At 40.9% G+C, this 15626-nt stretch overlaps 1 protein-coding gene across 1 annotated transcript; it reads right to left on the bottom strand.

Annotated features, from left to right (window-relative positions):
- Positions 1-5672: 5672 nt before the first annotated feature.
- On the bottom strand, positions 5673-15255 carry LOC116319538 (homeobox protein Dlx3b-like). The gene is made up of 3 exons (XM_031738911.2): positions 14632-15255; positions 12039-12223; positions 5673-9309 (listed from the first exon to the last, which is right to left on the bottom strand). Exons 1-3 carry the CDS (start codon positions 14981-14983, stop codon positions 8863-8865), a joined length of 984 nt encoding a protein of 327 aa, XP_031594771.2. The 5' UTR covers positions 14984-15255; the 3' UTR covers positions 5673-8862.
- Positions 15256-15626: the final 371 nt, after the last annotated feature.

Genomic DNA, 15626 nt, shown 5'->3' with positions numbered 1-15626 from the left:
CTCAGGATGTGGCAAAAAGTACAGATAAAATAACAGAGTTACAGAGACTAAAATCAGTTACATAAGAACAATGCATTTACAGTGCAGGATACATTATGTAGATAGGTTGGAAGTTTGGGGAAAGATGGGAAATGTAATTGTTTAATGTGCTGTGCCCTTAAACAGTGACATAATAGAAACAAGAAAATAGTGGGGAAAAAAATAAAGAGAAGACACAGCTCCCGACTTCACTCATCTGTGCTCACTTTCAGTTACAGTCAGTGCTACCAAATCTACATTCTATTTGGGATGATACTTTCTGCGTCCGCTGGGGTCAACTTGGATCTGAGTGACATTACTTTCATCACTTGCTAGCGAGCGTGATGTGGACATCCACATGCCTGCCTGTTTTTTGTGACTGTGTTGGCTTGTCTGCAGAGAATTTACCTGACAAAGAACCAAGCATGCAGAGTTTGAAGAAGTTTGACAGGAATGACTGCTCAGTTTTCGGGTTGGGTTCATTTCTATGTCTGCAGTAGAGTATGACCGAGGCCTTTCTATTCATGAATACACTTGGTCTCAGGACCACAGTGTTTAAACTGTTAGACTTCTCTTCTGATTCAAAGTACTGTAACATGAACTAAATAAATCTTTTTAACTTATATATTTTAGCTGACATATTAACTGACTTTTCACACTGATGAAATTAAGTTCTAAGCACTGTAAACCTTTCAATGGCTAATTGAAATGCAAACACTACTGAATAGCTACAACAATATGGTCAGACAATAGCAAAACTAGCTTAGACAGTGGCAGGAACTCCCAAGCACAATAGAGTCAAAAATTCTCTTCTTTCTATCACATTGAACATCCGTGAAGTAACAGTTACCACTAAAATGTTTGGTGCATAGGGGTTTGTTTATGATAATTACCTTTTCACTTTTGGAGCAATTACAAATAGGTGAATGCACAATAAACCAATGTAAAACCCTGCACTAGCCATTTCTATTCTTTGAATTCTAAGTGCATATTCATTACAGAAACATAATAAATGAAAATAATAATGACATTTATGAGATATAAGCAACAGATATGCATTACTTGGAGCTAAGAATCCTTTTTTTTCCCGATGTCACTGGTGAAGTGCATAGCTCTGAAGTTATACAAAAAAATCCCAAAAATAACACAGCACAAAAACGAAGGACATTCTGTTTGGTTGATATATCTTTGTTGTAACAATGCTTCATAGCAATAATTCTTATACTATTGGAATGCCTATTTATTTCCCCTTAAATGGTGCCACATTTACAAGGAAAATGCATTTGTGGGTTAAGTAGCAGAGTTGAGTGTGTGGGCTGTGCCAAAGAAAAACTTGGACCAAACAGCTTATTCTGACTCTTGTTTTGAACTTGTGTCTGCTCAAAGCGCACCATAGGGAGTAGGAGACATCCCACAGGTTGACTTGAAGCTGCTGTTCCACAAAACCAATAACAGCATTCTTTAGAGTGAGCCCTAGTACCATCACCAAATTGAAGGCCAAGTTTAATATAATCAGATTTCAAAGACAGGCTCCAAAGTTAAGATTCCCAGGTGATGACACCACAAGAAGACCGTTTCCTCTCCCTGTCAGCATTTAGGGATTGTAGGCAGTCTTCTACAGATTTGGAGTCAAGGTTTACAGGACTATGTGGCCTTTATCCAGACAATCTTGAACAGGATGCACACAGCAAATCCCTGGTCTCATGGGGCTGCCAGCAGGCCTGTCATGACTGCCCTTCACCATTAGGCCAATTTGTGCTAGTGTTGGCAACATGTGCACTGGAACCTAAACATGTGGAAGAACTTCATGTTCAGTGATGAGGTCAGATTCAACCTAAGGCAGTTCTCAGTGCAGAAGATGTGGAGAACACTATGAGATTGGAGCACCAATAGGGTAACAGCTTTTGGTGGAGGCTACATGATGGTGTGGCAGAGCATCTCCTTCATTAGAAAGACAGACGTCTTATTAATGTTATTATCAATGCATAGAGATATTAAGATGAAATTCTGCAACCAGTGGCAATGAACATATTAACACAGCCTGCAACCAAACTCTGATCTCCAAGATAATAATGCTTGCTCCCTCAACCTGAACAGCTGTTCATGCCAGAGTTACTAACACAACCACCTCCTCTTGGTGGTCACCAGCTTGGTCGCACATTGTTGTCAGATAACATCCCATATTTTAAAATGTGACCAAGCTGGTGACCAGCATGATGAGGCGGTATCAGGCTGTTGTGTATGATTCTGCCACATGCTGAGCTCCCTGTTTTTTAATTGTTAAACTCTCAGTATGTCTTGTTTCATCAGACTTAAATGATCTAATCCAGTAAGCAAAAAACAAACAAGTCAGTAGCAGAATAACCTGTCTGGTAACCCACAACCCATTTAATCAATTCTGCTGCTCAACCCACAAACACATTTTTGGTACAAATGTGGTTGCAAGTAAGCGTTAATTAACAGGTTTTCCAACGGTATAAGCTTTGCTGCCAAGAAGCAATGGTACATCAACACCAAATACAAATATGCTTTTGTTTGCGTGACAAACACTGGAACAAGGCTGGCTTGGATAAAGCAATGGCAAACCCTCATACAGTGTACACATTTTATTTTTGCCTAAATCCAGTATTCTTTGGTCAAGAAAAATAGGAAACCATATTGGTTTCCTATTTTTATAGAACTTGTTTTTTTCTTCCAAATACATTGGCCCATATCGAAATTCCAAAACTTATAGTTGTGTGGGCGCATGAGGAAGCCAGCCTATCCTATTTCAAGGAATTTCACACAAGTGCATCAGAATGCTAGCACAAAGAGGCAACCACACTCTGACAGTTGCATTTAATTATTAATCATTAACAACACTAATAATGTCTTTGCAATGTGGCGGGAAAAACCTGTTGGAACCCAGGTTGGCACAAAGAACATGTATACTCCAGCTGGCTGGCATTTTCAAACAGAGGGCCTTCTTGCTGTGTGCTGCAGTTCTGTTTGTTTGCACTATTGTAGGGTCTTTGCCTTACAATATCAAGCAATATCAATATCAGAAATTCTCTGCATTATCTGTTATTATTTGGTTTGTTGTGTGTTTGATTATTGTCATAACATAAAAGGCAATATCTCAAAATTGACACAGACAGAATAAAGGTGGTGGTTTTAGTATCAGATTTCAAAACCACATATTCGTCCAAGGTCGGCGCACAAATTATACCTCGAGGCAGGGAAAGAAAAGTAATGTCAGCTTCCAGTCTGTCAAGAAGCTGTCATAAACCTTTCTTCCGCCGTTGATTTTTTCAACTTGGCTTGCACTGGCTTATGTCATCACCTCTTCTCACCTTTTCAGCCCACCTGCAAATGTTCAAGAATTTTCTAACTGCCACCTCGGCTAACCCTCCAAACACACTGTGCAACTTTTTCACATTGATATAACAAGATCTTCATTTTCGCCAAGTGAGTGAACGTGCTTGTAAAACTCAGAGGATTCAGTCATGACATAAAAGAGTTGTAACTTGGCATGGTTGTCTTTGGTTGCATGAATATAAGCTGAAGATTATTTGTTAAAACTATAATCTGTCAGGCAAAAACCCACAATGGAGTACCAGTCACAGGTTTATACAAGTCTCTGTTTGCCTTTACTGTCTGTCTCCCTGTGATGTTCAGGTACATTCCTACCTGACACCTGGAAGCTGAGGGCTCAGCACAGGAAGGTAAGAACCTCAGGAAACATGGAAGGTGTTTTAGTGGATCTATGGTTTAGGGTCCACACCCTGCACACTTATGGATTCAGGGGAACATGTCAAGCAAATGTAGACATCTAAGTATAGTTCTCACATTTTCCTCTGCCTTAGCAAGGTATGAGATTTCTTCAATAAAATCTTGAAAACAAACGTTATTGGCCAAAGGAATGCCTGATCCAAGTTTTTGAGCTTTCATTGTTACTTTACAGCAATTCAGGTGTCATTTGTTATATGTTTACATGAAGATGTGATAAAATGCATGAGAATTTGAATGGTTCACATTAGAGAACAAACAGCAAGTACAGAAGGGCAGATTAGCGGTTGTTGAGCGTTGAGAATAACCAGAAACTGCTAACATGAGCCTGTGACTTAGTATCCAGGATTAGCGTCCACATAGCAGGGACGTACAACATATTTGTTGGGATGTGTTAAACATGGCATAATTATGGAAGAGCGTTTCTGCCACACACAAAAAAAAAGTGTCCATAACTCGAAATTTCAAGAAAAGTAACTTGAAATTTCGAGTTAGCGCTGCCAATCAGTAATCTAAGTGAATGAGATCATTTCTTTGTTACCCGGAAGCTGAAGCCCTCAGCTACAAATACTACAGCTAAGCTACCAGTATCACAGCCAGTGATGCACAAATTGCTGAGTATTTTCAGTGTGGCTTCACAAATGATGAAATCCTTGTGTTATTAGCTGAATCACATGGTGTTACTATCAGCCACGTACTCTCGATAGCACCAATTTGTTGCGATCTGGTTTTGAGTGTGAATTCCTCTGTGCCATCCGGGTAACAAGAAAATGACGTCATTTACGTAGATTACTGATTGGCAGAGCTAACTCGAAATTTCGAGTTATGGATACTGTTTTTTTGTGTGGCAGAAACGGGCTTCCATACTTAAAAGCACATACACACACACACAAAACTGTAAGACCACAGATATATTAAGTGTGTTTCTTCAGTTAGCACTTTTTGTATTTGGTTAGATTGGCCTGTATGCAGATGAATGCACTTTGTGCTAGTGATAAACCAGAGTCAGAATACTTTATTAATCCCAGAGGAAAATATGTAGTCACAGTTGCTCCTGATGTATATGTTGAGGCTTTATGTGTACTGAGCTATTTTAGACTATAGTTCTAATATTTTCCTCAATGTGACTTTAGAAGTAATAAAATCTAAGCATTCGGTAACCAGGAAGGAGTGCAGAAATATGAAGATACCAATGCTGAGCACAACAGAAGGCAAGACAGGCATCATAAAATCAAGAAATGCATTTTAATTAACGGTGTTGAACGATGGAGGAAGATTGCTTTATTTCGTGGGAGGTTAAATTGCTCTGCATAACTTACTTTAAGTCAACGTATGCCAAGATTTGTGGTACATGCAATTATCTCATCTAACAATGCAGAGCATTCCTTTTAATGTCATGGTTTCAGACAAGGACACAATGTAATATTTTCACTCTACCTAGTAACATTGTTTGAAAGCATGCAAGTCTATGTTCTTCTTCCTTGTCACACCCTCTTTTTGTTGGCGAAGCCATGGGTTTGGTTGGTTAACTGTAGCTTGTTTGTAACAGACACACACACACACTAACACTGCTACACAAACATTTCTCCTCCCCTTTTCAAGTGTGTGCCGCATGAAAGCGGCGTACACCCGTCTCTCTCAGTGTCAGCGGTGTGTTATTAGCATCCAGAGACTCCAGAGTGTCTGCTGCGCTGTCACCTCCCACAGCCTCCTTTACACGCACCCTGCATGTTTGTGTGTGTAAAATATATAGATGGGCGCAACCTGTATCTGCTGTCTGACTCACTCCGAGAGGCACACCAAGAGCGCACCGTCAGCACAACGCCTTTGTGTGTTTGGTGTATTCACGCGTAAACACGGGTAGAAATGAAAACACCAGCAGCTGATTGAAATACACAAAATAGTACATTTTATTTTTGCTTTGCTTTTTCAACTTTACAGAAAAAAAAGCTCCAAAGGCACAAACTGTTGTGCTACTTCATATCTATACTTGACACTATAAATAAAAAACCTGAGCACAGCACACTTGTTGAAAGATTATAAACAACTTGTTTTTAAAATGTTTTAGCACCAACTTGCTAGGAAGTGAAAGGACAGGGGTTTTTGTTTTGCTTTGTTTTTTAAAATAAAAAAAAGTACTACTGAGCTAGCAAAAAGACCGAAAGGCTTTAAAAGTGTGAGGAAACAACTAAAGTGATATAATCAGGGTTATCTCGGTTGAAGATTCAAAGAAAGTCTGGGCATGATGTTTAAAAGATGTGGGAATTTACACTACAATGTGATGAATTATGGCACTTTTAGGTTGCATTTTAAGCATTAGCATTTTTACAGCTTGGCTCAGGCTCAGCTGCCCTTCAACTTTTTGTAGCTGTGCACCAAATCCCTGTTGGAGGCATTTATTATTAAAAACAGATTAACTGAATAATATGTCTGTCTTTGGATATGCAACGCATATTCTGTGACCAGGAGTGGAGGATTCTAGCAGAGGAGTCGAACTCCGCTCAAGTATATGTGTTCACTGTGTAGAAACAGTTAGCAGCTAGTTAGCTTAGCCTAGCTTAACTTAGATTAGTTCTACTTATATGTTCTTATAAACTTTTTGAAACCCCACACCGCAGCTTACGCCATAATCTGATGTGTACTTCCTTATAAATACAACTATGTTTCGGATCAGCACCACCTGCACTGACACTTAAGAGCAGTATCACCGATTCCTCCTCTGTGCTTCCAGCTACTTTCTCTTCTGTCGTAATTTTTTAAATTGACTGAAATAAAATGGATCAACTTGAGGAGAGAAACTCTACTTCCAAATAATGTTTTGGCAGTGGTACTGCAGAGCAACAAAGGCTCACTACACACAGTTATAAATGCGTAGGCTAGATCACAGACTTTCTATAGAATGAATGCAAAAATCTAAATAAAGCTTAAGGCCCCAGACCCCAAGAGACTGGTTACTGACCCCCTGGTAACCACCCTCCACCAGCTGGCAAATGGTTGCTGGCACGCCTAAGGTGAAATTGATCGCAAAGAAGTATATGGTGCAGCACAAAACGCCTCCTTGTAATTGCATTGATTGCTAGCAGATTAGCATGTTCGCCCATAGTTTGTTTGGACGACTTCTCAGCAAACACTCACTAACTACTAGTTTAGCAGTAAGGAAAACTGAAAAGGGGTGACGCAAACCACCAAAGTAGAGAACATTTGCCTTCATAGTAAAAACTGCCTTTTCAAATGTGATGGCTGCAGTACTGACATAGCCTTTACTGTGAAGCTAAATATTTTCCATTTGTGGATTGTATCACCCTTTTTTAAGGTTTGATAACTACTTGTCAAGTAGTTGACTTGGAAAGTAGTTATCAAGTATGTGCACAAATAGCAAAAGAAAGTTGACATAGCTTGCGGGTCAGAAAAATAAAGCCAGTGCAGATGTACCTTAATCCTATCTAGGCCACTAGATGGTGATAGCTGTTGTTCCAAAAACGTTTTCTAACTTAGCCTCTGTAAACAATTTCCTGCTGAGTTCATTGTCTGAGTCACTTAGTTTGGGTCATCCTGAGTTAAGAGCTATTTTGGAAAAAACAAAATCCTGTTTCATCATACCATGTTTCAAAACTGAGGATTAACCCTGGTATTTTCCCCTCGCTAACCCCTTCTTCTCACATTCAGTTTCTTGCCGCCAAGACGGCAATGGCAGAAACATTCACCTCAAGGCTGAAGCCTAGCGAGGCAGTTCAGAAACCAACAGGTAGCATCACAGTAGCTACACCATCTTTTATCCCATGGATGATTTGCAAAGAAGTCCATGTCTCCTATGCAAACTACAGGCAGTTGCGGCACTCTGCTAGTGATCGGAGCAATTACAAGTGGTTTTTGATGCAGCGCCCCATTTGTGACCAATTTCACCTGTTGACTGCCAGATGGGGATTATATAGATTTCACATCCAATATGGCAGAGTGCATCATGCCATGCACTGAAATTATGGGGCGAACTGAATACGAGATGCTTTTTAAAAGAGCATCTTTAAGTGTTTTTAAAACATTTTTCAGCTAGTTTAGCTTTGTTTCTAACCAACTATATAATGTCTTACAGTGGCTATATGATAGCGCAACTATCAAAGGACAAAAGGCATAAAGGTTCTGGCGTAATTGGCTAGAAGCAGCTATTCTGGCTTTTAGCCACTAGCCCCAGAGATGAGTTTATTACACTGCTTATACTCATGTTCAAATGCTAACTTTGTAGCTACAACCAGCAGCTGGTTAACCTGCCTAACCCTTAGTGTAAATACTGGAACAAGAAGTGTGGCTCTATCTGAAGGGGGGGAATCACTTTTAGTCTAAGCCAAACCTCTAAACTGAGAGCACAAGCTTTTCTCTTCACTTCCACACAAACCAAAACCACCTGTTTGCTTGTGTTGCTAAGTCCGCTTTGTTGTTCCACAGAGGAAAACAAGTTTCATTCCAGCAAATGTGAAATTACATGCTGGTAATTTTTCTCCTCTGGTTAGGCTCTTGTGTTAATATGTTATGGGTGTTATGGTCATCAAGCTGTCATATTCTTATTTATATAAATTCCAAGCCCTGCGCTGAAATAGCGTGGAAGGCTTTCTTTTGATGGGCGACTTTCAGTAGTATTACCAGTTTTAGTGGAGGAGTGCAGTTTAAGTCTGTCTAACTCTGGTCCCTTACAGAAAGAAGAAACGTGTGAGGGAAATACTGAGCATTTCTATATTTTTCTGCATAAATATATTCATAATTCAAATATTTATAAACAAAACATGAACTGTTATCAGTGATATCAAATATCTCTGCACTAAAAAACCCACTCTAATCACCCCGGTCTCCCACAGTGTTGTGAGTTCACCTTGTGAGTGGTGGAGGGTAAATGAGGCCGACACTTGTTTTCAATCCACATTTGCAGCCTGTGTGACAACATGTGTTTTGGGTTTTTGCAGTTATGACTTGTATTTGATGATCACTGTCAGGTGTTTCTGCACACAGCACAGCTCAGAATCATCCAAAAAAAAAGCCCCAGGTGAAGCCCGGGACTCCAGTCGAAATGTTGTCCATTTTTCTACATCAGTAGACGGCTCCCATACTCTGTGTGGCCGACGGAGCAGTTGGTGGCGCGTGGTGCACTTGGCCTGACTGTGCGAGACCTAAGTGTGCACCCTGCTGTTGGTACCAGTTCTGGTGTGTGTACTCCCCCATATAGGCGGGTGAAGAATCCACCGGAGGCTGATAGGGAACCTGCCCCCTACTGGTAGGATCCAGCATTGCACTATTTTTGATGCTACCGTTGCTGACGTTTGGGTTGTTGCCGCTCCCGCTGCTGTGGTTGCTGCTGTTATTGTTACCGTTGCTGCTGTTGTTGTTTTCCCACACAGCTGGGGATGGAGGAGAGTTGCAGGCCATGGAATCGCTGGCATCCGGACTGTGTTCAAGAGGAATATCACCGAGCGGAAACTCCCCGTTCTTGTAGAGCTTCTTAAACTTTGAGCGACGGTTCTGGAACCAGATTTTGACCTGAAAGGAAAAACATAAAATTTTGAAGCAACTTAAATATTATGATTTGGTTTTTGGCCACTTGTGTGTGACATATTGTAACTACATAGTTTGTAACTATAAAGTCTGAAATAGTAAAATATCCTTATTTGGCTTCTTGTTTGGAATTTCACTAGGATTGATACCATAAAGGTGGTGCCTTGATTTGGATTTCTTTTTACCTTCACATTCAGAATCATCTATTTTATGCTTTTTAAAAAGGCATCAAAATAACTACGACAGAAACAGAGCAATTGAAGTTGCCTCAGTAGCCGTTTTTGTGGCTTTTTAAACACGTTTGCTGTAGCGGGAGGGTTCAACTTTTATTCTGAAGGTGAAACTTTTATTTCCACCTGACATGCAGTGAGTGTTTGCAGCAGTGTTGCCAACTTAGCAACTTTGTCGCTATATTTAGCGAGTTTTCAGATTTCTAGCGACTTTTTTAAGAAAAAAAGTCGCTAAAAAGACGTGAAAGCGTGACGCTTTTACTCTCAACAAGCAGCAGGTGCTGTAACGCAGTCAGTTCTTCTTTATTCTTTTACTCTTATGCTGTTTTGTGGATCACAAGGTTTAAAACTACTTATAAACACACACACACAAAAGTAACGCCACCAGAGTGCCTATTTCGATCACTTTTGCGGTCCAAGCCCGGGTGAAGGAGCAGGGTTGGAATTGTGACATTAAAAAAAAATAATAATTGCTGAAAGAAATTTAATTTGTAGTTCTAAATAAACTCTAAATGTATTTAGGACGTTTTTTACTCACTTTATGTCTCTTCCACGATGTTATTTCTCTCTCCAACAACATAGGTTACAATTATATTAGCATGACCAATTATGCAAATTAGGTGATGACGTCATTTAGCGACTTCTAGCGACTTTTAGGACAACCAATAGCGATTTTCCTTACTGAGGAGTTGGCAACACTGGTTTGCAGACAACTAAGTTAGCATCTTCCACAAGAACTACAGATGACTGTGGCAATCTGCTCATGACCAAAGCAATCACAAGGTGGTTTTAAGTGCATACACCTTGCGACAGCCACCAGCCTCCATTAACCACTCTACAACTAGTTGTGGAATACACATTTTTTCTCCATGTCCGGTTTCCAACATGGTGGAAAACTCACATGAGAAAATTCTATTCATATTTGTCAAAACCAGCCGCCTATGTTACACATAATAAAAACTGACTGGTAAGATTAGTCAGAGACATGGGTGCATTACAGTGTTAATCTAATCCACAAGCAGAAAAGGGAGAGTTTGAAGGTGAACTTATTTTACTCTCAACTTTCTATGCTAACGCTATAGCTAAAGCTGGTTAGCTTAGCGCCATAGTTTTTAATGTACCTATTTTCTTCTTTCTTTTTAGCACAGTTTTGCCAATCAAGTAGAATGTGTAAATGTGATTTTCTCTCATGCTTTCTAGCCAAAACATGCAGTAAAAAGCTTTAATAATCTAATTTCATGCAATTTGTCTTAATTAAATGACTTACAGACAAGTTTAGCAACTAGCTAGTAAACACTATGTAGCATTTAGCTACTGAGAAGGCAAAAACTGAGTTATATCCATTATGTGGCCAAGAAAAAGTATTCCAAGTCTATTGTAATATCTGTCATATTTCATTAGCCGATATTTTAAAGAAACAGAGCTTTATATAATTTTTTTGAAAACCCACTGGCTTACTTAAATGTCTGTATCATTGCCTTAATTTCATCTTGAAGTCATTTCTCAAATGCACCCATTAAACCGCTGTTACCAAATAAACCTTGATACAGCTAGTTTTTAAACAATAAATAACGTTTAAAAAAGAATGAGGCATATTAATTCTTGTTTTATGTGGACTTTAAAGAGATTATTAAGCCTATTATTCTTTTATTTGTCAGTGAATGCTTCAAATCATATTTCATGCTTTTTCAAGCTGAAGGGGACTGCGCTCATGTCTGTGTTTGCTTAAAGCTTGGGAATGTTACCCGAGCATAACGCAGAGCAATGATTTACAACAGCTGTGATAAAACAACCCACACCTCAAGTTTTGTCTTTTATCACTCAAGCACAGATAATTCGTCTGGTAGTAAATCATCAGGGCACGGAGATTACGACAGCAAAAACCAGACTGACACACTGCAACAACTTGCAGCACTTGCTGCAGTTGAGGTCAGACATTCGGTGTGGTGTATATGTGTTCTCCTCTATTTTCATCTGGGTTTTTTAATGCATGATTTTTTATGCATTTCACATTTTATTTTGGGGTAATCCCAGTTCTGTTTTTTGTAAATTTTATATATTGTAGCATCTTTATCTTCAAGTTTTGAAACCTCTGAAACGTTAGAGTACACCTCAAACACCTCAGCTTTCTGTGCTGCTTCTGCATCTCCACATTAAACGCTGTGGATCTTTGCAGTTCAGTTGACGTCGCTGCTAAAAAGCCAGCATCTTTGATCGTTTACACCTCCGCTGTCCATTCAGCTCCTTTCATCTCTCACGTCTCTGCTGACAGTTCCACTGCTTTAGGGCCTTTTCATTTTAGCTCCTGGCTTACATATAAAATGACCTCAGGAAGCCAAATTTGAATGTGAAATACTATCAGCGCATCCATTTCACAGGACACTTCACATCCTTTCAGTGCTTCCACTTCAGCCGGTACTTCTGATGCTTTTAAATTCTGCAAGTCATGCCTGAACTGCAAAGTTATCACCCATAAAGTCTCACCTGCGTCTGTGTGAGGCCCAGCTGTGCGGCCAGCTCGGCCCGCTCTGGCAGGGCCAGATACTGGGCTGTCTGGAATCTCCTCTGCAGAACTGCCAGCTGGTAGCTGGAGTAGATGGTCCGGGGCTTGCGTACCTTCTTTGGCTTCCCGTTGACCAGCCTAACTTCCATGTCTGGTTCTTCTTTCACTGCAGTAGCGGCGAGGGGAAAAAAAAGAAGTAAAAATTCTGCAATATTTTAACTGACGTATTTCATTTTTACACCTACTTTTCTCATACAATGAACTAAACTTGCATTGTTTTACTACAGGGCAGTTGGTGCAGAGAACTTGTAGCACAAAAATAGCCAGAGCCACTGCAAACCCCGAAATTTCAAAGAAATTCCGCCAGCACTCTGAGCTTATAATTTTGGTCTGAGTGTCTCCCACAGCTGGGGAGGGAGACAGAGATTTATAGGTGCTTTTCATGTAGCCTGGAGGCCTGACTGTATACATCGCCGCTCATTTGTCCTGTTGTTATTCTTGTATCCTTTTTTTGGGGTCTTTCTTTATATATACAACCCCTCGTTGTTTGTATTTGAAGAACACATTGGGCGGCTCTGGCCCAGGACATGGTGTGAGTTCTTTAGTAATAAGAAAGTCAGCAAATTGATCTTCGGCTCCTCCGGTCTACAGTGTTCAGCAAGTGAGTAGTAATAATGAATGCTAAATTAATCCCCATTGCATCATCAGTGTGTGTGATTTGTACAAATGCATTGAATAAAGCAGCTTTTTAACAATAGTAAAGCACTGCATACACGCCTTAATCTGAAAGTCATCTATTTACAAACAGTCTATATTGGCAGTTTTTTTACAAGCTATTTTAATTATAATAGGTTTACAAACATCATTTTGAAATTGCTTTTCACGTGTACGAGTTCCAAAAGAGACTCATTACATTCCACTCCAGTGTTTTTCTTGCAGGTTTTGTAGCCAAAGTGGGAGTTATTCTATACTAAACTTTTATATTCTATATTAAACCCACACACTGTGGTCGTTTAAAAAGTCCTGTGCTAGACTCAGTACTTTATAAAGAGAATTTAAAGGATTTATAAACGGAGAATAAAATGTATTTAAAGAACCAGTTTATACTTTTAAAAAAGGTCTACATTTCTGGGGTATGTTCAAATTCATTAATCGTTCGGTTACGTATGATAGGGTTTACATATTTGCACCTTTGTTTGTTTATTTATTTGTCTGGGCGTGGCGACAGGCTTTGCGTGATAAGGAACCATGCACGTTGAATGATTCAAAGGCCAAGGCTGACTGACAAGTCGTGACACCTGATGTACGTGGCTGTGGGCCAAAGTCCCCCGGGGCCGTTTCCAGGAGTCAACTCCCAACTGGAATGCCAAAAACAGTACACCAGTCTGTCAAGCTTGTTTTTTCCCCTGTAGTTAGCGCCGGCACACCTTCCAAGCTCTAAAAAGGAGCCCAAAAAGAAATCTTTGTTTTTTTTCTTTTTGCACTCAAAGGGAAGTTACAGAGAACCCGCTTTATGGTTGTTGTTGAAAATGTTGACGTTGCTGTGCTGTAATACCGACACGGGATCAGCACGTTGAGCCCACAGTGAACCGGTTGCGTGTTAACAAATGAGTCGTTCGCTGCTGATACCGGTGAGGTTGAAAAGTCACTGATTAGAGCTGGAACGTGGCTCCTATCCAAAGGCCTTCGGCCTGCTCGCCATTTCCCTATCAAAATACGATCTGAATCAGGTTCAAAGCAGTGATTATAAACAGGAGCGTTTTGCACCGAGGCTCTGTTCGCAGTGACTGAAGCTCACCGGTGATGATCCCGGTTTCTTCGAGGAATATTTACCCAACACGTCATCCTGCTTCATAGAAACTAAACTGATGCCTTAATTGTTTATGATGTCCCAGACAAGCTTCTCATTGATATGTTTATTGACGTTAAAGCTTAGATTTTTTTTATAGATTTGTCTTTCCTTTTTTAAAGCGTTTGGGACTTTTAAAACAAGGTAACACCAACTGTAGCACTCCATCAGCTGCATATGAACATGGTTGTTTTGTTTTTTACTCTGTAGAAAAAATGACTTTTAGAGTTGAAGAACAGTTACTTTTCACAATATCTTTGTGAGTCTTCTTTCTTTCTTTACGCAGAGACTGTCACAAGGTTATTTCTAAACAAAGTGATAGCCAGCGCCTCTCCCATGTGCCCAGCACCATTGTCTGTGGGATTTTGCTCCTGCCTAATCATTTTCTCGTGATGAACAATAGAAAGTTATTTGAGAATCCGTTGAAAGCTTCCAAATCTCTACGAAATGTGATGTGTGGAGAGTTGGACGCAGTGGAAAAATGAAAAACAAAAATAACTTCATTTTTTTCTCGTGCGTAAAACTCATGCGCAATTATTGGGTTCATGTGGCTAGACATGAGCTCTTGCCATACATCAGCCTCAGGTGGTCAGTGCGGCTTTGACAAAGATGGAGAGCAGCTTACGCAACAGTACTTATCACAGAGGAGGCGTTTGGATATTTATTTATTTTTTCTCTCATTTGGGCTCATATTTTTTAAAACTTTACGTTACGGGTGAACTTACCGCTGTCCTGCAGACTTGGCTGAACCTCTCTGTTGAATGCTCCGTGCTCCCTGTACGCTGCATGGGGGTAAGGGTACTCTGCCTTCCCAACGGGGTAGGCACCGCCGGGACCCATCCCGTTCAGGCTGTAGTGGTGGTATGCGTACGGGTTCATGTGCTGAGCGGAGTACGGCTGCTGTGCCGGGTAGAAATCCTGCGAGCCGTGGAGCGCGCTCTGGCCGCTATAGAAGCCCATATCTGTGGAGGAGGACTCCGGCATGGTCGGGGAATCCTTGGAAGCCGAGATGGAGCCACCGGCCACGGGGATGGAGGGCTTCTTCTCCTCGAAGACAGGTGAGGACTGCCCGTTCATTTTCAGGCGTTTATCTCGCTGTTGTCGTCTCCGATCGGGTTTGCTGTGAGCTCCGAAGCAGGACTGTTTAGAAACTCCTCACACAGTCTGAAGCTTGCGTTCCCAAACTCCCTTGACGCAGCAGCCAGGCTGTCCACCGTGGCGGCGCCCAACCCAACTAGAGCTCCTAATTACAGGGCGCGCCGAACTGAGCCAAGCCGGGCAGGACAGAGAGGAGTGGATGTCTCCTTCTCATTGGCTCGCCTGCTCGTTCCCTGCCTCTGCCCTGAGGCCAAGACAGCGCTGTCGCCTGTCTGGCTCCCTTCTTTTCCCCACATAAACCTCCAGTAAGCCTCTCCTAGGGCCTTCACCAGAGCGCGTAAACAGCTGGCAGGACTTACTCAGAAGTCTTTATTTTATCTACCTCGAAATATATTCAAGAGTTAGCATAGAGGACCGTGAGCAGAGCAGAAAATATGTAGCTACTAATCAAACTATGCGTAATGGTGTTGTAATAAGGAGTGTTAACGCATTAACGTAAAAGTGTTGCCTCCCATTTAAATGCAAATAGAGCCAGGTGCTGTTTAAGGACACGTTGGAAGTTATTTACAGTTAATCAAGGCTTGGCGTCTTCTTCTTTTACATGTGTCGACGTGGGCCCCCG

This window comes from Oreochromis aureus, linkage group 4, assembly GCF_013358895.1.
Source record: "Oreochromis aureus strain Israel breed Guangdong linkage group 4, ZZ_aureus, whole genome shotgun sequence".
NCBI classification, from domain to species: Eukaryota; Metazoa; Chordata; class Actinopteri; order Cichliformes; family Cichlidae; genus Oreochromis; species Oreochromis aureus.
Note: the sequence above shows the minus strand (reverse complement) of the source record. Positions and strands in the feature narration are given on the sequence as shown.